The sequence below is a fragment of the Saccostrea cucullata genome, unplaced genomic scaffold, assembly GCF_032062105.1.
Source record: "Saccostrea cucullata isolate Sc308-1 unplaced genomic scaffold, CSIRO_AGI_Scuc_v1 ctg497, whole genome shotgun sequence".
Lineage (NCBI taxonomy): Eukaryota > Metazoa > Mollusca > Bivalvia > Ostreida > Ostreidae > Saccostrea > Saccostrea cuccullata.
Window position 1 is genome coordinate 151,642 of NW_026927325.1, and position 21,827 is coordinate 173,468.

A 21,827-nucleotide genomic window follows, 5' to 3' on the forward strand; every position below is an offset into this window, starting at 1 on the left:
AAAATTGTCGAAGCATTTAAGGGATATTGGCTGGTATTGTTTAAAATTTCTTTCATACAAACATGTAGCTCTGGAATAAGAATGAACGTAAAAAAATCATTTTTACGACATTAGTAACCAGTTTGTGGTGTTATTTACAAGAATCGGGATTACGTGTCTTCATATGGTTATTTAAGGTAAATGTACACATAAAGTTATGTTAATTCATATCAAATTTCAATGAATAATGCTTATCGATCATTTTTGCATTCATTCCTTAGCTTGTAGGTCTTTGCAAATTCACATGCTTTTGAAAAGCTTAGTTCGAATTTCCTCTTTTATTGTGGATTCCAAGTGTTGCTTGCACCTTCCAAATATTTGTAGCACACAGTATAAGTATTTGATACGTTCCATTTTCGTATGTTAAAGGAATGTGAGCTTCCCTAATATGAAATTCATTTACAGTGTAAGTCAATTCTCCAAAACAATAAAAACACATGTGCCTTGGTTTTATATACAGAAATGTGTATATGTCAATATGATATGAAATATATGGTCATTATATATATCTCATAATCTCAGCAGTATTTCTTTGACCTCTTTTGTGTGAGGCAGTTTTCAAGTTGATGTCACCTCAAACTTCAGTCAGAGTTTGTTTGTACCAGTGGGTATATCACTATATGCAGAGGCACTCAGAAGACTAAGAAGTAGATTACATGAGACTGTAGAGCGGTCCTACTAAACAGAGTACGATAGTATGATAGAGTACTTTAGAGTACGCTAGTAAAATTTTATAACTTAATGCAATTAAATTGCTTTTTGTATGTTTTTCTACATAAGTTTAACATAATAAACATATATCTTAAATAAAATATTTATATGTGTTCCTTATTTTTTAAGTTATTTTAATTTTTGATTTCAGGTTACGGTTTATCGTTTTATCCCGATATAATTTAACTTCAAACGTTTCATTGTTAATGTGAAAAATATTTAATTTTACGTGATATAATTAATTAAATTTTTGATAAATAAAATTTAGTTAAAGTTAATGAGTCTGAAACAAAATAGTAACCGAGATCGGGGTGTTGATAACCTTTAAAGCATTGAAATATGAATGTTGCTTTCTTGTCAAACTATCGCTAAAATTACAAATATTTGGGACAAATGTTGCAATATTATTTTATAATACTGTTTAATCAAGTTGTATATACATGAATAAACCAATCTAATTATATTAAAATACACAATTTTTCTAGCATACTCTAAAGTACTCCATCATACTCTAGCGTACTCTGTTTAGTAGTACCCACTGTAAAGGGCATGTCATTTATAGGACTCAAGGAAGAATAAGGGATTAGAACAGTTCTCTTTAGGAATAGGATGCCTGCAGAAACTGGTATAGTTTACCATGTTCATTGTTGACTGATGCACTCTGACCCAAATAGTACTATAGTTCATTTGTTTTGTAAGCTTCACAGCCACTTTGTCCTGTGGCATTTGTGACTATGTGTTGAACATACTGTTTGTAATTCTCCTTCCTTTCCTGAATGTAAACATTATTCTTAAGCTTTTTGAAGATAATATAGTGTTCTGTTGTGTGTGACTGTCTGTGTTTGTACGTCAAGAAGGTGTGCTTCTTCCTCTTATATATAGATGTTTTATGTTTCTGTGTAATCCAAGGTTGGTAAAAGTGCCTTGAAGTTATCTTTGAGGTCTTTCCATCACATTAAGAAATTTATCGTTGAATTTCTGCCATATGTCATATATTGATGGAAGTCTGTTGCAGATAGTACTAGTAGGCATTGCTGATTGAGCATGTTGAGGAAGAAATGCATTCCAGTAAGCTTTTATAACCAGCTTTAATTTGGTATAGAGGTAGATCTTTTGACTAGTAGCTAGACCTCTACAGTCTGATCTATAGAATTATGTTTATTTACCAATCAAGAAGCCTCAGGGGCATAAACAATTGTTACAATATGATTACAATACGATAATTGGTGGTTTAGGAGACCTTCCTTTTTTGGGGTGTCATTGTACACAATAATGCCATCCTGAATCTAACCCCACCTTTAATTTCATACAAAACACATTGTTTCTATTTGTTTGATTGGACATCTCAATAGGAAAATTAAATTGAATGATTCTCTACATGGTTTAGGGAAAAACCTATTAGCCATTCCACAGAAACACCACTTATTGCATCCCATGATGACATTGAGTTAAGAGTCTGGAAAATTGATAGGTGACTGATAACCACAATGATAGTTAACTGTGTATTTTGAAGCTTTTTTAAAAAAAAAAAAAAAAAAAACTTGATCATTACTGACTGAATTAAATATTTCAATTTGCAGTGAAAGTGTCTCATCCCTTTCCTTTAAAAGTATTTGTTACAAAAGTGGCTTCTTGTAAACACTGGCTTATAAAATATTCTTCTACAAAATAGTTTAATTTGTCAAAGACTAAAGTACATACTTGTGATACACAGAGAACATGAAGGTTGTGCATGTACACGTAAAAATGGCATTTTGGCTCAATGGATTCAAGAGGGAACAAATTGAAATATGCAGCATAATTAAAGATTGTAACACTGTAATATGAGATACAAAAAATATGGTTTAATGTTTCCTCAATACATCAGTAATGTTAATTATACTGATTTATGTTAATGTCTAGACAAATTTTAATGACAATTTGGGCATTTACAAGCTGTTGTTGTTTTTTTTTCAGTTCAAATTAAATGATTTTGCTTGAACATGCATGAACATTGCATATTTTTTTTTTTAAATGTGATATGAATGTAAAATTACAATTTAATGATCAATACTTCTCTAAACAAGCAAGAGTGAAGAGATAATTATCTTGTTTAACATGTTTGATACCGGGAAACACAATAATTCTCAGATCATCAGAGGCTAACTTGAGGAAATATTCCGATTTATGTAAATTTAAAAATCTTTTAAAAATTTAAATGCTAGTAAATAAGATATGTTAGGTTTCTGGAAGAACATGAACTTCAGACATATCACACACTAGTCAGGTATATTGTTCCTGCCAGGGAAGAGCCTGGGTTGGTGTCTTCAGGAGCAAAGGTAAGGGGGAAAATATGGTAATCAGACGTGTTTGTTTACCTGTAGTGTCAATATAGCATAGAACATTTGTCAGTATAGTGGGGGCTAGTGGGGACATGGGTTTAGATCCTGGTCTGGCCTGTTACTTGCATTTCCTCTTTGTATGCCATTTAATGCAAGGCAAATAGAGTTGATATTACTTTCTACTAGTGTCATCACTTATGCTTTGAAAAAATAACCAAGGTACTCCCATAAGTTTCATTCTTTTTTTTTTTGAGGACTAAATCAAAATGCTACTAAGTTTTGTTCTCACATGCATAATCATCCATTTTAAAAATCACTCTCACTCTATTGCTTTTCTAGATGCACTTCTTATATATTTCCCTATCATTTAAAAAAGCTGCAAAATCAGCGATTTTTTAAGTCCCTATCTTATATGCTATATCATGTATATAGCATGGACATTTTAAGGGTTTGGAGGGGATTTACTTCCTCATAACGCTGTACCATATATTGACCAAAGCTGCACAAACTGTGCATCATTAATGTTTCATTATACCAGTCGATCAGGATATAGGTAATAAAACATAATTATTTTGGTAGTGTACATTGTGTTTCATCCTGTAATGGATACAATTGAATTTTGCAGTAGCCAAATCAATACTAAGTGTCTGGTTATAAATTATAATACATACATCAATAAGCAGTTCAGCTGCTTCATGTGGTATTTTTACTAATTTTATTATTTACCACATCAAGTAATTCACAAAATGATAATAAACAGATGAAAATGAAGCCATATCTTACTAAATTGTTAAACCTCCCAGAAATGAAGTTTGGGGGTGTATAGGATCACCTTGTCTGTGTGCAGGGGAATAACTTTGTATAAAAGGAGAAATATTAGAATTTAATTTTTGGTACAATGAATTCTTATGACCGTGATATGGCATGACCTTCACCCAATTCCTCCAGAAATTTCAAGATAGATGAAGTATAAAATTTTTGTTTGGTATATATTGAAATAGGAAAAATGAAATATTCATGTCAATTAGTCCACATCTTGTAACTGTCGTGAGAAATATTGGAAGCCTAATCTTAACACAAAGATGGCTTATGACCAAGAATATAATATAAGCTTAACCTTGCAATTTCCTTCAGCTGGAGAGAAGTGAAAATCTTTGTTGAGAGTTTTAAAAGACCAAAACTTTGATATGGAGAAACATGTGAACTTTATTCATTTTTTTCATACAAAAGTTGCTTATGACCTGAAGATGTGTCATGAGCTTGTCTCAAGGTCATTCCAGCAAGCTCAATGTCACTGGCAGAAATTCATGTCAAGTCTATAACTCTCTAATGCAGAAACATTAGATGTTTATTCAAAGATGATTTAAAAGAGCCGTGCTCTTGAACCAGGCTTGTACTTTAGACTTAATGTTATCTTGGCAAGTTCGTGATAACTGCAAAGAAAAGTGACAAGATTTGTCTAGTAGTCTATAGCTTTTTAATGTGAAAACATTGGAAGTACATTTTCCCCCCAAAAAATGGCCATGTGTCATTGTCCTTGACCTAAAGTCATTTTGGCAAGTCTCGGGTCACTTTCAGACAAAAGTCTAAAATTCCTATCAGGTCCACAACTTTAAAATGGAAAAATGCTTACATGTATGACCAGCATATGTGCTGTATTCTTGAATTAAGGTCATTTTTTTAAATTAAAGATTTTTTTTTTTTGGTAAAACACATAAAATTTCTGAGCTTGCTCACAGTATATAAGTACTTTTAGTTATCATTCAAGATGGTCCCTAATAGTTGGTTATTTGGTGAGGACATAAACTATATGTGGATGTGAACTTGAAAGCTAACAATACATTATTTAATGATGTAGTGTCATAACAGAAAGCTTTTAGATCCTCAGATAAATAAAAAGAGAATAATTCAACTCATTGACCTTTAGATTTAATCTCTGTCCCCTCTCATGTAGATTGTACTTAGGTTGCTGACTGATTCATTATCACATGATAACCAAATTGTAAGAACATTGACTTGTTATCATATGATAATTTACTCCATGTAAAACACACTTATCAATCAAAGGTTCATTATAATTATTTATGTTTTTCCTCTATTTTAGGCCCGGGTTGTAATGTTAGTCAGTGTTCACCATGCCCAGCATCCAGTCTATGGAATTTGACAGTAAATATCTGCCAGCAGCATGTATAAGTTTTTTCTTCTTTCTGTTCCTGTTCAAGTTTGTCAACCCAAACTTGTCCAAGAAAATGTTCAGCAAGTACAACACCTTACCTGTTGCCAACAAGATAGACTGGGACACCAGGTATGATTATTGCTTGAGCACAAATTTTGTACAGAGGGTAAGGTGCCATTAGCATTTTTATGTATACCTACCAGTTATAGTAATAACAATTGTATATATTTACTTGTACAGATTGTAGAATTACCAGAATTGGAGATCAGTTGGTATATTTGAATATAATATAGTTACAAGTAGATGTTGTGAGGTTATGGAGATGCAAAATTGAAAACTAGTAGATTCACTCGAATTAGAACTGAAAAGCACTTGGTATCATTGAATATTTCTTAATGACAACAGTGGTTATGGGAATTCAAAGTTTCTAGTGTGGGACTAACAAAAATTATGCACAGATGTTGATGAAAAGAAGAGATTGGACTGCTTTACAAATTTATTGTTTGTGACATACATTTAATGCATTTTGATACATATAAATGTTATATCCTTTGTATAATGATTTCTTTTTTTCAGAATCAATTCAAGTGTTCATGCTGTGATTGTTAGCTCAATTTGTCTTTATGCATTTTTGTATGATGAAGAACTCAGCTCGGATCCTATCTGGTAATTTTTTGAATACAATGTACATGTATCTACTTTTGCATTTTGCATAATTCATGTTTAATGTACAAGGATTGACTTTTGATGAGGTGTATTCGATACTATACAGACCTAACCAGGTCCACATAGTCACAAGTAGAACAAATTCAAAGAGAATATATATCAATTTTATTAAATAATCAGGAATTTTACAAAATTTTGACACTTAATTCTTGTCTGAAACAAATATAAACACTCATAATATAATGTGCAGTGTAATAACAAAGATTTTATTTTCTTAAAAAATTATATATTTATGTACAGAACAGTTTAAATATGAATTAAATTTCAAGCGTTTCTAGTGTTTTAATGATAGTTTTCAGAACCAGGGTTAGGATAAGGATATGTGACTCAGATGAGCAATGTAGCCAACAGGCCTCTTGTTTAAGCATTGTCATTATATTACCGGTAATCAATCCTAGTATTATAAGATAACAATTTTACTTATATGTTATAGGCATGACAGTCCAATTGTAAGAACAGGATGTGCCATTGTAATAGGATATATGTTGTCTGGTAAGTAGCATTAATATATCATATTGAAGACTTCTAATTAATTTTATTCATTATCAAAATCATACTGTTTACAGACCAAAATCATATGAAAATGAAAACAGCATAATTCAATGCAATAATTTTGAATATTTAAAGGCATTAGTTTATAATACATGTTAAGTGCATAATTCATTTTTGTTTGAAAATTTCAAGCAAAAAAAATCCAAAACATTTATTTGAAAGAAATCAAAGGCTAATTTGCAGCTCTGGAAAAACTTTAACAATATATGAAATAAATAAACAAAATGTTTTGTAGATGTAGTAGTCATGGCCATTTACTACAAGCACATTGGAGAACTCTTCTTCTTATTTCACCATGCAGCTTCAATTTATGCATACTATTATGTGATGGTAAGATTGTTTTAATACTATATTAATAGCCATCTTTTAACATTGCTAGACATGTTACTAATTATCTTGCAGAAGATTTTCGCTAATGCCATCCTTTGATATTCTAGGTTTTCGGAGTCATGCCATATTTTGCAAATTACCGACTGCTGGCTGAAATTTCTACCCCGTTTGTAAACAACAGGTATGACTGCCTTCAGAACTGATTGATTGTCATTGATCGATATTGTTTAATGTTGAGTTGGAAATATTTCAGCCATATTTTGGCGGTGAAAAGTTATAGGTTTGATAGAATTTTTGGGTTTCTCTGGCGGCCCCTAGTGAGCTTTAACTTATGTGGAAAACCAGAAAAACATCTTTTACTTGCAAAGGGGGTTGGAAGGTAAAAGATCACTTTTCTGGTTTTTGAAAAAAGAGCAGGCTCACTAGGGGCCAGGGGGACACCAGAGAAACTCAATCTTTCAAACCTAAACAAAACTTTTAGAAACTCAAACTTTTTCTCTGGAAAATTATTCCAGAGAGCTACAACCCCCCATTGAAACAGTCTCTTTTGATGATGATGGGACCACTTGTATATTTAAACTTTTTATTTCTGAACTTATCTGAATTTTCTCTTATCAAATTGTTCAGTTGGGCAATGTGGCTTACTGGGCCCTTTGTTCTTTTAAACTTTTAATATATCAAATCTTGTATATCTCAAAGTTATTTCAGTCCCATGTTGTTTGAGATTATTAAGTTTGACTTTATGTATCATTCCTTTGTTTTGATATTTATCTGCCTTTCAGCAATTCTAAATGCCCTAAGTTAGTAGCTTTGGAATAACTAACAATTGTTCTATTTTGTTATGGTAAAAGTTGTGTGCTACTCTAACTGGCCTTTCAGTTGTGGACTTTGTGATGGTGAACTCTGATGGACATTAATCATAGGCACTCATCATCTTAATTTGTTAAAAAAAATTACATCTACTAAACTGTAGTGCATGTAGTAGATGTAAATTTTTTTTAACAATTAAGATGGGGAGTGCCTTTGGACAATATTAATGTTATAATCATTATCTGCTGTTAACTGATCCACTTTATGCTATATTTCAGGTACTTTTTTGACATGCTTGGAATAAAGAAAACAGACCCACTGGGATTTACTAATGGCATCCTAATGACTCTATCTTTTTTTGCTGTTCGTATTGTTGTAATGCCATTTTATTGGATGAGAGTGTATGAGGTGTATGGAACAGAAGCATTTACGAGATCGGGTCACATTCAAAATGTCCTGTTATATTCCTGTCTTGTTCTTGATGTCATCAATTTATTTTGGTTTTACAGAATGTTAAAAGGTGTTCATAAAGTGTTAAAAGTTAATTTTGATAAGAACTCCAATGAAGCTTCTAAGAAAATCCAGTAGATTACAGATATATATTTTTGTTTGTTAGATGTATAACATTTCCATGTTGAAGTTTATGTATGAAAAGTTTAATAGCTGAAGGTTGGTTGTTTTGCTTTTGTTTTGTGTGTTTGATTATTTTTTTTTTCTTGTCCTTTGTTTTGTTTGTGGCTTTTTTTTCTTTAATTGTTGTCAAGATAGGATTCTGAGTGGTGAAGACTTGTTTGCACTTTTTTTTCTTTTTGTCTTATTTTTAAGAAGTACAGTTGAACCCTCTTATCTCAAAGTGATGGGACCAGGAAAAAAAGAGATATCTTAAGTTGTGGGATACTAATGGTAAAATACTTGAAAAAAAGGCTTCAGATTTCGAAATCACTCCAATATATTCCATGGTACAATGTATTCATGCTCGATTATTGAAATACCAAAGTTCAACTGTATTATTTTTTCCTTCAAAAATCACATATAGAATTATTTGTCTGAGATAATGCACAGCAAAATTATTTGAATACATGTATATTCATTGCAGTCTCCTGTCAGAATAACAGTTAAACTTTCTTCACAAATTTTGGAACTGAGAAAAAAAGTATTAAAGTACTTTTTCTATTTTATGATTTAATAATTTAACTCTCCCATCTATAAAATTTCTCAAAGTTATTTTGGCAACAGCTGATGATACAATCATCTTAGTTAGCAAAGGGTGACAATCCACTCCTCATATCTTTTCAAGGAAACAGAAGACGAGCTGATCATCATCCTTGGCTAGCAAAGAGGATGTTAATGTATATTTTTTTACTTCTTTGAAAATAAGTGTAAGTGAAAAAAATAAGAGAGAGAGAGATTCAAACAGAGAGTGTTGTGTTATGAAGATATTGTTTGTTGTATAGAGTTTTACATGTGGATATATTAGAAGTTAAAACAAGGGCATTTGGGAGCAGTATTGAAGTTTGTGTTTTTTGTGCAACAGAAAATACTGAAAATAGAATTGTGAGAGATGGTGTTGTGTTTGCTGTGTTTTATTTTGAAACAAGTTACATATGTTCATCATTATTGTTGAATGTACTAACTTGGTTTAAATCAAGATATTGAATGTTGTTATATGTTATATTGTTTGGAAAGGGTATGTACAAGTCCATATTATTGGTGATATTTTCAGGAATTCCAGTATATTTCGTTTATACATATAAACTGTGCTCTGTCTACAAATACTTTCTTGTCAAATTGTGGCATGTATATTTTATGTCAATACTGCCGATATTTTTTAAAGATGGTCAGAGTCATGATGGGAAATATTTCTGTATAACAACATTCTACCTGAAGTTGAAAGAAAATGTCTCAGATGTTGCCGTTTTGTTTTTTATTTGTGTTCCTTGTTAGTGTATTTGTTAGATTTGCAAGATCATTCAATGTTAGTGAGTTTGTTATAGAATTACAACAGAGAGGTACTGTTATTGCTGAAGAATGCATATTATTGCATTTAAAAATATAAAAAGTTTGAATTTATATTTCTTGAATATACATAATTGTTACTTAATTTTTTTTATTCTACACAATAAAACGTGAAAATTATATCTTGTTCTTTTTTTCACTTAAATGGTTCGATGTTAGAAATAAATGTTTTGGTGTATTAGGTTGATTTCTAAAAGTGCTGTACATATAACAATTGACTCATAGGAGATACAGTTTGAACATGGGGGATCATAAAAGATACAAACTAACTTTTAAATTATTTCATACGGGAAGGATTGATGAAAAAAAAAATCAGAGAAGTCTAAGGATGCACAAAATTGAGGTTAAAATGCACATTAAATAAAAGTGGTTGAGACACTGTACTGATTTGACATTTTCTGCAGTATTCAAGATACATATGTTTGAGATATCCAAGTTCAACTATACCTTGAGGTACCTAAATATTAAAAATTCCAATTCATCATAAATTCACTAGTCAACTAATCATTGTTAAGGATGCTGGAGATCAAATATAAAGGGTGCCTACATTTTAGCTAGAAGAAACTGAGCTCTCTTTAAAGTAGAGATAACTTTTCCATGTAGTCTAGCTAAAATAAATGACTCGAGGCACCCAAGTAGTCGGGGGGGCTTTTAATTTATATAATATCTCTAATTTGGGTCTAATTCATAAAATGGATAAATTTTTTTTTTATAAGATCTAAATACATGTATAAAGCAAATTTAATTTACCAAGCACTGAGAGAAAAGGCTGTTTAAAAAATAAAAAAAATTATTAAATAGATGAAAACCTGCACGAATAATTACAAGTTCAACTTACCCTTCTATTGGTTTACCCATAATCCTATGCGCGAAATTCCATTGCGTTTCCTGTCAACAGACAACATCGAGAATCATGTAAATATGATTATTTTTCTTATCTCAGGGGGGATTTATTGTTTTCAAGCCTTCTAGAATAATTGTTGCTTGTAGTATCAAGTACGCTAAATGACTCCGTAACAAATGAATGGGACAAGAAAAGAAAAACTCGGAATTCTCTGTTTGGCTGGCATGTACATAATCAATGAATGAATGTTCTAACTTAACTGTCAAGGAGTTATATTCGTTTGCCTTTCATCGATGCCGTATTTCTGATATACGTCACAAAATCATTTTAAATTTTACCCAACGTAAATGAATGAGAAATAAATGTTTATTTTGTCCTGTTAAAATCAGCAATGTTAAGGAATAAGGATGATAAAAAAGACATTGATATCTTGTAGCATGTTAAATTTTAAGCAAATTTTGTAGTGAATCGCAAGTGGCATTAATTAAGTAGACACGTTTATAATTTAGTCATGTTCCTTGAACCTAGCCATGGCTGGTAATATTTGCGACTCACAGTCTAGGAGAAAAAAAATGCATATTTTATTATTTGTTGCATATAAATATGACAGATAAACAAGTAATACATTTTTTTACTTTCTGAAGGAGTGGAAGAGTACCAACAGCAAGTGGCAGTCGACCACGGACTGGGGCCAGGCTGGGTACAGCAGGTATCCTTACATTTGTAAACTAATTTTTGTGAATTTTACAACAAATTACCATGATTACAGACTCAAGACTCTATATGCTGTATATGATTTTTAAATCTGTGTTAACATATTTTAGATATGTTCATATACTTTTTTCTCTTTTTAGCTCCAGGACTGCAGCCAGGCACTGCCACACGATTAACAACAGCTATGGTACATTTTTATAAATATATATTTTTATGAACTGAAAACTGTTTTTTTTTCCTTAATATTTGAATATTATCAATTTGTTCTTGATTGAAGAATATATTGTCACAATGATTTATAACCGATGTACAAGTACATGTATGCTTTACATTTACAGAATCCTGGGACAGCGCGACCTGGAACTAGAGGGGGACAGACTGGGGGAGGTGTTGGTATGTGATTGTCTTCTTTTTTTTATTTTACCTCTTGCAGAGAAATCCACCTTAGGCTATGTAGAAATTATACATCCTGAGTAATTCTTATTACAAAGTAAATAAAATTTAAAGATTTTCTTTTTTCACATTTTAGTTAAACATGCATCCTTTTTAAAATTCATTGTTTGACTTTAAAATTTATTTTTAAAAATCTTGTGTTGTAGCACTGTCATCTCAAGTTACAGTGGTTGACAGACCCATGACACAACAAGGATTGGGAGGAATGAAAACAGGAATAAAAGGAGGTCTGAACATTTTCAATAAAAGAGAAAAAAACTTTTGTGTTGGATTTTATGAATGAATGTGTCTCACTTTAATCTTATTTATCATGTTTATGACTGTAATGTCTTGCTTTAAATATTGTTTTAAATATTCGTTCATACAGGCTCACAAAGAATGGTCCAAGATAAAACATATTTCCTAGGGCTTATTAGGTAAGATATATCGTGAGTATATTAATTTAAACTCAGTTATTTGCAGCTTTTATTTAGTACTTTGATCTAATTATTTTATATCCACAGAGGGAAGTTAAATGAATTAAATGCAGAGAATGGAAGATTGAAACAGGAGATTGAGAACTCCTCAGAAGAAAATTCATCATTTCTCACTTATGAAAAGAGGTAGGATTTCTTTTAAGAAATGATTTTAAATGGACATTGTAATATGATTCAAAAATGACAAAGCCTCCCTAATGGTCATTATGATTTAATTTTTTTCAGGGCTGAATCACTTGCTAGTGAAATTAGAGATCTACAAGGAGAGTTGGGGGATTACAACACAGTAAGTTTTTGAGAAATTATATGTAAGTAATGAAAATATTTGTTTTGTATGAGATAAATTCCAGTTGTTCTTGATTGGTATACAGTGTAATAGTAAGTTATTAGGGGAAAAAGGCATTTTCACCAATCTTGAGAAATAACAAGTTTCTGTATATGATGTTGGTCCTCATATTCTAGGAATAGATCTTGTTTTAAAATATTAATAACTTATTTCAGCTTGTTGACAAATTAACTACAGATGAAGATATTCAAGATGTGGAATTTGACTTAAACGATGTGAGTGAACTTTTAAACAGAATATTCTTATTTCTACATATGCTGTTATTTTCTGCATCTTTTAAAATATGTATAGAAACACAATACAGAAAAGCATAAACAATGGGAACTTTTAAAATGTATTTATTTATTCTATGGTCATAAATATTGCAGCTGAGAGCAAACAATGAAAGAGAAGCAAAGAAAATTGAAGATTTATTTGAAGTTAAAAAAGAGTAAGTTAGAAGTACCATAGAAAGTATTACTTTTAAATAGTTTTAGGTATTTTCATATTTACTGTGCTTAAAACTCCTTTTAATAAATAAGGCATTGTTTTAAATATTTGGAGTTGGTGTATAATGCATTTAAATTGAATTCAATATTTTTATACCAATTATTTTTTGTACTCTACTTTTCCTTTATCATGGTAGAAAAGAGGAGAGGATTAGACAGCTAGAAACAGAACTTGACCAAGAAAAACGCATGGCTGATAATTTGGTTAATGATATGGTAAGGATTATTTGCACTGGATTGTTCATTTATATGTTTAACAGTATTGCTGTAATGAACAATTTACTGAGCTTCGGGAAAACCAAAACTAATATTCTTTCTTTTTTTTAGGAGCCAGACATGAAACAGAGATACTTCTCCCTCAAAGACATGAATGAACACATGTTAAGACAGCTAGAGAAATCACAGCAAGAGTTAGATGTACTCAACTCTAAAACAGCAAACCTTCAAGAGGTATGATCTTCATTCAATCAGCATATACATTGTCATTAGCAATTCATGTTCTGAAGTATTTTGCTGTGTGGTCACAAAGAAATGAGAATGAAAGTTTTACTTAATTAATAAGTAAATTTAATGAACTTTACAAGTAAATTGGAATTTTATCAATTAAACCAAGAAAATAAGAAAGGAAAAATTAACCATACTACATGTAGGTGCATTAATATCAATGTGTGATTATCTTTCCAGGAATTATCAATGTCTCAAGTCAAACAGGAGGCAGGTATGTATATAGTTTGAAATAAAAAAGAATGAAACTAAATACAGAATTTTATTTATTGTGTTCATGAGCCTAAGTTTTAAAATTTTTGAAATTAATTATTTTCAGTGAGGCTTTATGACCAGATTAATGAATTGGAGATCCAGAGGGATAACTATTTGGAGGAAACTCGGAATAAACAGTCCCCTGCCGAGGAGAGGGAGAGACTGCTGAAACAGGTCAAGGACGACAACCAGGAGATTGCCAGCTTAGAGAGACAGTCAGTCATTACCCTTACTGAGATTGTGCACTTAATATGAAGATTATATCATTGAGTATTATGCAAAACATCAATTAGTATTTAATTCAAAATTTATTTTTTTTATTGCCTCACCAGGTGACCTGAAGTGTTTTATATATCATGATTATTTTTTTATGCTCTTGTAGGACTAATGAGCTGAGGGAGAAAATTGAAAATATTGAAGAAGAGATCCGACAACTTGACCTTGATATAGAGGAGAATCAGGGTAGGTAGAATAGAATCAAGAATGCAAAAGAAAAAAATAAAGAGAAAATAATCAAGGAGAAAAATAATTTGTGGAGTTTAAATGTTTACACTTAAATATTCTTTTTTTTTTTTACAGGAGAGAGAAATCAGAAATATAAAGAATTAAAGAAAAGAGAAGAAACTATAGATGGTGAGAAATCAAATGGACATAGCCAGCTTCATTTCATGTTTTATTTTGAGAACTTGTATGTATGAATATTAATTTGAAGATATTGTTTTCAAATGATGAAAAATGTATTATTATTGTATTGTTTAGAATTCCTGAATAACTTTGAAGAATCAAAAGCACAAGAACTGGTAAGCAAAACAGTAGTGGATCGGAGCACAAATGAATTGATAAGTAAAAGTGATGAAACAGAAAAAAGCAATTGTCAACCTTGAAATCTTGATACATGTACTTTGAAAGTGTGTTTAAAACATATGAGTCATTGATACCACTTGATATTTCTGTTTCCAGGAAAAATTAAAACAGACCGAGCAGAACATTGTGTCTCTCCTTGAACACACAAGTCGGGTAGGTGGAATAATCTTCTCAGAATACTTGAACATATACTGGAAATCTCTGAAAATAAGTAATATTTCACAAAATTCAAATGCATAAATCAGGTTTGTTTTAAGGATAAGATTTATGTTTATTAGCTCTGTATCAAATGCATCATCCAGAAATTGTCGAAATACTTCAAACTATTAAAATTATGTGAAAACCACTGAAGAAGAAATGTCCAGAGTCTGAAGGAGATTGCTACTCTTTCTGTAATCTAGATTGTTTTTGTTCTGGAAATTTTGCTAATATTTCAGACTATATTGTTGATGTGCAAAAAAAAAAAGAGTGTATAAACTACTGAATGTTATGATGCTTTATTGATTTGTAGAATATGAGTCGCTTCACTGCATTGCCCACTCCACAAGAGCTAGGAACAATGAAGGAAGATCTAGAGTTTAAGACTGGTGAAATGAAGAAATCGGAACAAACAACAGTAGGACTGGCTGCAGGTAGGATTTATTTGTAGGCTAGGATAAATGTGTACATAACATTCCTACATTGTCGCTGTCTGAAATGAACATAAATGGAGGTCACTGATGATGTGGAAGATACACATGTACTAGCTTCTAGATATTTGTAATTCACATGATGCTAAGAAGTTAAGATACAAATGTACAATTTATTTCATTCCAGAGAGTGACAAACTACAGTCTGATCTACAGAAGGTAGAACAATTAGAGGAGAAAATCAACACAGAACTGGTCATGTTACGGGAGAAGATCTCCACCATGGAAAAAGAACTGGAGGTTTACTCAGATCTCAGCACTCTGAAAGAAGAGGCAGAGAAAAAGAGAAGGGTTAGTCATCAATGTTTATTATAGGCATGAATGAATATATTGAGTCAGATTGCCAGATTTGTAATTCAGCTGCAATATGCTACAGCATAGCTGAAATATGAGTGTGAATTTGCTTAGAGTGCAAATACTGATCAGTTTACAAAAAAGTTCATAGATTCTGACATACTACATGTACATGTATTTTTCTTTTTAGCTAATAATTTCAAAAGAATTAACCTGTCCATATATTTTGTAGAAATTGATGGATGACAGAGTGATCTTGCAAAGGAGGAGGGATACATTTAAGAAGACCATGCAACAGCTGACCAGCCAGTATGAGGGCATGAAGGCCCAACTGAATGAGAATGAGACGTTCGTTCAGGTAAGACATACTATGAATATGTTCAGACGTAAAACTCATCAGAAAAATGTTTCTCAAATGGTTATTAACTTCACCAGGAATTGGGATATAGTTTCTATATTTTGCTGTTAAAGTGAGATGTATCTGATATTCTTTTTTTCTTTTTAAATCAACAGCTGGGTAACTTAGAGAAGAAGTGGCAACACCATGAACAGAACAACTTTGTCATGAAAGAATGTATCCTTTTCTGTTGCTCAAATATATTTAATTTTAGTAATGATAACACAATAAGTAATAATTGATTTTTTTTTTGTACCAAAAAAACCTCCAACTCTGAAGTCCCGAAATTCAAACAGTAACCTAGGGTTTAACTTTTCCTTAACCACAACACAGTTATCAGCACCAAGACAATGGAATGTGATTACAGGGCCATATCCAAACGGGTTTCTTCTTCCATTGATGAGTTTAACTTAGTTCTACAAAGACAGATGGCGGGAAAGACCAGCATGTAGAGACATTAGAAAAAGATCTTTCAATGACATTTTGTTTATTTATATGTAATGAGTAAATCCGTCCATAAATAAAATATTTTTCAATAATTTATTGTTGGTTGTGAGGAAAATTGAAGAGTTGTCACTCTTGCTAAAGTTATCTTTCTTTACTTGAACTCTTCAGTGGCACATGGAAGTTTGTTTACATCTGGAGTGTGCATTGACACTATAGTTTACAGTTAGGTCTTTTGGAGTTTTATTCATTAATATGCTTTAGGAATATATTTCATTGTGAAAAGTATCATTGACCAGAAATTTAAACCCCAATGGACAGTTTGGGTATGTACGTAATTATAGGTCTAGGTGTAATATGTAATTCAAATACAATGTATATACTATCTTAGAATCTATCAGGATGGCAGTTGTAATAGAAACTTCAGATGGTGCATTTATTGATCATGCTAAAGCACTTGAGAAAGTCTACAACAAAGTCCAAATCAATACGCAGACTGTTGGCTCGTGCAGTTTGATTTCAGACCTGTTTGACATTCATGAACCTTACAAAATGGACTCCCAGGTTTTGGCAGAACAAACCTCAAAAGAAAAGGGTGTACCACAGCGCAAGAGAAAGGTATTGGAGGCCCAGCTGAAACTTTAATAAAGATTGTTGAAATATTCAAATAATATCAGAGGCAAATATATAGAGAATACTTTAACATATACCCTTTTCCAAATCACATCCTGTATCAGCCCGAGACACCAATATCAGCCAGAGTGCCTAAGGCCCGAGGGCTGATATTGGTCGAGGACTGATACAGGATGGGATGTGGAAAAGGATATGTTTTATTATGTTTATTACATATTTAGTAATAAAATACAGTACACATTTAGATGAGAAAATAAGTAAAAAATCATGCACGGAGTTCTTACATGTACATGATCTATTATTTCCTATGTAGCTTGTAACACGAGCTTTGATTGGTTACAAAGTCGGTTGTAAATTTCCGTACACCCGACTTGAGCCGGGTGTAAATAAAACATGACGTCACAATGCATAGTTTTTTTAATTTTTCACGATGCATTGTAGTACGTAGTAAATCTTATCGATAGGTTGGACAAAGTAGATTGGATTTATGTTTACAAAGAATTTTTATGGATACATAGGAAATAAATTTGTTATCCAGGTCCAATGAAGGGTGTACGGGGATTTACCCCGGGTTGTATTCCATACACCCTTCGGCCTCAGGGTGTATGGAATAAAACCCGGGGTAAATCCTGTCCAGGTCCAATCAAGGGTGTATGGGAATTTACCCCGGGTTGTATTCCATACACCCTTCTGCCTTCAGCCTTCGGCCTCAGGGTTTATAGTCTATTAGAATAAAACCTGGGGTAAATCCCCGTACACCCTTGATTGAACCTGAATAACTAATATTGTCTCATGCGGTTTGGGTTTACTTCTATTTCAAATGTGCCCGATCCATAATTTGAAATTTTTATTTTTTTGTCATTTAGATTATCCTTATATTCAAAAAGTTAAAAATAAAGAATATGTACCCCCCAAAATATTTGTATGATCACAATTAGTGTTTTTTTTAGGCTTAATTTACTAAGGGTGTGATATTAATCCGTATTAGCCCCACAAATCCATATCATACTGCAGGGTTGATATGGCTATTGTGATGTCAGGCATATCGCATATGCAAAAATCCTGTATTTATTACTAAGTATGTAATAAAACAATATTTGAATGTGATGTGTGTTAGGTAGAGTCCTATGTTGAATTGTCTTTTCTAAAGCATTACACAACTGTCACATTTATTAGTTATTTGACTTTATAGCTTAAAAGAAATCTTGCTATTTACATATAATAGTAAACTCCCATCCCCATTTCTTTAACTGGATTTTCTTTTATGATGAACATTTTAAAAAACAAATTCTTCAAATTTTTCAATCCATTATGGTAAAAAATGTTCCAAACTAACTAATTCAGTGTTAATCATACAACTTTGTTTCTCAATGACATATACAACTCGGTCAAGATTTATTGTTATTTATTTTATTAGAGAAAAAGAAAGTCAGAGCTTAACATAGGAGAGATTGAGGCCAAGAAGTACCATTCACAAATTGTCCAGAGGGTGACAGATGTCCACAGGAAACTAACTGACAAAGCTAGAGCAATGGGAATCATTCGGGATAAAAGTGAATTTGTCAGTTCTCTTGCAAGGAAAGACGTGCAGGATAAAGAGGATTCAGAGACAGGCAATGAAGTATCAGGGCCTGAAGTGTTGGACAATAACATAGCAGCAAGAGGTGCGGCTAGTATAAGGGGAGGAGACACTTCTCTAATTGATGTCTGTCAAACAGAGGCTCCGCTCACTGACTGCCAGCCGCCAGTCATGGAAATGACTGAACAAAGTAAGTGATCAAAGATTGAGATTAGGAGCATATTACATAAAAATCTAAAATTTCATTTTGAATTACACTGTAAATAATGATTAAAACAGCTTTTAGTTTATAATGATTTTGGACAAATAAAGTTGAATGTTTTTTCCCTGTATCCTAAAAAACCCAAACAGTTTTGCATTCAATTTAACATTGAGGTATTGTATTTTTGTTTCTAGTGAAGTTGTCAGATTGTGTGAACAGAGTTATCAGGAATAACTGGAGCATCCCCAGGCTTTGTCATTTTGACTCAGAGACTTACATTGTACCCCACAAGTCTACTTTCCTCCTGTCTGATTTCAACCACCTCCAAAACATTTACCCCACATCTGGTAGGTAAATACAAAGAAAAATTGGCCACATGAATTCAAATGTTTTTATAAGTGGAGATTTTGATAATGGAAATCTTTATTTACAGATGAAGAGAAATATGATCTGATTGTGCTAGACCCACCATGGCAGAACAAGTCAGTGAAGAGGAAAAAAATGTATGTTTTGAAGAGAAAGAAGCACCCTTACCCAAGGGAAAAAAGTGCCACATGTTTTCAGCACACTTTTCACTTGCAACACATTGTGTCAGTGATTTGAAGAGTTTGCTGCAAATTTGCCTCAAACTGTGTGTCAGAATTCAATTGCATACATGTTCAAGAATTGCATTTCAGCATCTTTGCTCCAAACATTTTTAATTACTGAAAACTTAGAGCAGTTAAGACAAGAGATGGCTTATATTTGGTAATGATAGGAATGTAAAGAAAATTCTGTTTCTTTTTTCACAAGTAATACAGTACTTGATGTGAATATATCTTTATTGAATCTTGACTAGGTATGGCAGTCTGAGAGATGAGGACCTACTGAGTATTTGTATGAAGAAGCTGGCAGCTCCAGGTTGTTTGGTGGTTGTCTGGGTAACCAACAGAATGAAGCACCTCGAGTTTGTCAAGGAAACTCTCTTCCCAAAGTGGTCAGTCACACATGTGGCAGAATGGCATTGGTTAAAGGTCAGTTTAAAATGAGTTTGTCCAAAATGATCCACTTACAGTAAGCAAGATAGTTTAATAATATACTGTAAACGTATTACATTTAGCGATGTATTCTATTTAGCAATTTTGGTGGAAAGCAGAGTCCGCTCAATCAAGTACATCGCTAAATGTTTTGCATATTAACTTTTATAACTAGCAAATTCAGACAGCGTTAAATCAAATTTACGCAAACTTGTTGAAAATTGAATTTCCGCTAAATATCGTACACACCAAATATAATACATTTACAGTATCTTCTAAGTTGTGTAACAATCATTTGTAGTTTATGCATGAATCACAGATCAGTAGTATCATATAAATACATACAGTTTTCAGAAAAGTGCATTTTTCCCATAGGTTACCAAGTATGGTGAGATGATTTATGACATAAACTCTGATCACAAGAAGCCGTACGAAATAATACTACTTGGAAGATACAATGAACCACAACAGCCCAAGCTTTGCATGGGGCAAAGGAATTCAAGTGAAAAACCAACCAAGGAAAATAAAGAGGAAAATACCAGCAGAAGTGATTCTGCCAGTGTTAAAATTTCATGTGTAAAAACTGATACAGAGGAAAAAGAAATAGTGACTGAGAGTGGTGGATCCTTGGTGGTGGGGATTCCTCAAGATAGTGGATCAAAGGAACTCTCCAGTGTTTACAAAAAGAAAGGGGAAGATTTGGAGGCGTTTCCTGATAGTCGAGTCATAATCAGTGTTCCCTGTGCTCTACACTCTGTTAAACCTCCACTATTTGGTGAGTAAAACACAAGATGTTTAAAGAGTAATCAGTTCAAAGACAGTAATACATAGCAAATGGAAACTGAACATTATGTAAATAAATATTAATAATGTAAAATCTGTATGCAGGGGAATTTTTGCTCCCTTATTTTCACTCATTTTGCTGCTGTGGTCATCAGTGGGTGAATTCATGAACAGCCAATTTAAAAGAGACATAGTTATAAATCTCTCTTTGAACATAAATTTATCGGTATTACCCTGAATACAGTAACAGGTAGCTCTCTCCCCCCCCTCTAATATTATAAAGGGGAAGGATTACTTTATCTTTGAAGATATCCAGTTGTTATTTATTATAAAATTTTTCATGAAAATAAAATGTCCCTGTACATGAAATAAACAATGAAAAAGCATATATCAATTATTTTGATTTCAGAGGTTCTCAAGAAGTACTTAAAAGAAAACCCAAGATGCTTGGAGTTGTTTGCAAGGAATTTATGGCCACATTGGACAAGCTGGGGAAATGAGGTGAGTATGTATTCAAAGGTATACATGCATTTCATATACTAAATGATCATTGAAAAATTCGTTTCCGTGGGTTGCCAAATTTATATTTAATTAGAACATCAAAGATTTGTCTTTTTTTTTTTTTAAATCAAAAGCAGAGAAATGGACACATCACTGTATTTTATCTTTCTTTCTGTTAAAGGTACTCCTTCATCAACACATGGACTTTTATGAATTCAAATAAAGGTATGTAAGACACAAACAGATCATTTAATTAATTGAATATTTTTAATTCAATGGATGATGAAACTGTTTCTTTAGTTTGAAAATAAATTGCTACATAGCTATCAAACTGAAGTTTAAATATTAGTTACAATCACACATATTTTAATTAAAATTGAATTCATCAAAATGGATTGTATTGCTCAAATCCTCAGAACTTAATCTCAGTTCCTGTTGAATTAAGATAACAAGAATTGACTAACTAGTCAAATTGGAAAATTTGAATGTTTTTAAACAAAATTAAAAAAATTTTCATCAGATTCATACATGTCACTAACACTCTATGAGTATGAATGTATTATTCTGTGTATATACTCACTGCATACATAAAAACACTTCTATGTTTTAATTGTATTTATCTGTAAGATGCAGATTTAAGTAACAGTAGCTGTCAATGCTACAA

The 21,827-nt window shown here is 32.0% G+C and overlaps 2 protein-coding genes across 2 annotated transcripts; both read left to right on the forward strand.

Moving 5' to 3' along the window:
- The first annotated feature begins 111 nt into the window (after positions 1 to 111).
- Positions 112 to 16,541, forward strand: LOC134274064 (intraflagellar transport protein 74 homolog). The gene is made up of 31 exons (XM_062756302.1): positions 112 to 176; positions 3,017 to 3,068; positions 5,176 to 5,376; positions 5,824 to 5,913; positions 6,407 to 6,465; positions 6,761 to 6,855; positions 6,963 to 7,036; positions 7,944 to 8,252; positions 10,510 to 10,596; positions 11,170 to 11,234; positions 11,380 to 11,426; positions 11,578 to 11,632; positions 11,839 to 11,919; positions 12,060 to 12,108; positions 12,196 to 12,294; positions 12,394 to 12,454; positions 12,670 to 12,729; positions 12,883 to 12,944; positions 13,140 to 13,218; positions 13,330 to 13,452; positions 13,687 to 13,720; positions 13,826 to 13,976; positions 14,144 to 14,223; positions 14,341 to 14,394; positions 14,521 to 14,561; positions 14,722 to 14,778; positions 15,137 to 15,257; positions 15,442 to 15,605; positions 15,841 to 15,966; positions 16,122 to 16,182; positions 16,339 to 16,541. Exons 3-31 carry the CDS (start codon positions 5,207 to 5,209, stop codon positions 16,455 to 16,457), a joined length of 2,673 nt encoding a protein of 890 aa, XP_062612286.1. The 5' UTR covers positions 112 to 176; positions 3,017 to 3,068; positions 5,176 to 5,206; the 3' UTR covers positions 16,458 to 16,541.
- Positions 16,542 to 16,650: 109 nt separating this feature from the next.
- On the forward strand, positions 16,651 to 21,400 carry LOC134274080 (N(6)-adenine-specific methyltransferase METTL4-like). Its single transcript, XM_062756327.1, has 8 exons — positions 16,651 to 17,067; positions 18,500 to 18,851; positions 19,058 to 19,210; positions 19,297 to 19,366; positions 19,702 to 19,876; positions 20,255 to 20,654; positions 21,072 to 21,163; positions 21,345 to 21,400. Exons 1-8 carry the CDS (start codon positions 16,852 to 16,854, stop codon positions 21,384 to 21,386), a joined length of 1,500 nt encoding a protein of 499 aa, XP_062612311.1. The 5' UTR covers positions 16,651 to 16,851; the 3' UTR covers positions 21,387 to 21,400.
- Positions 21,401 to 21,827: the final 427 nt, after the last annotated feature.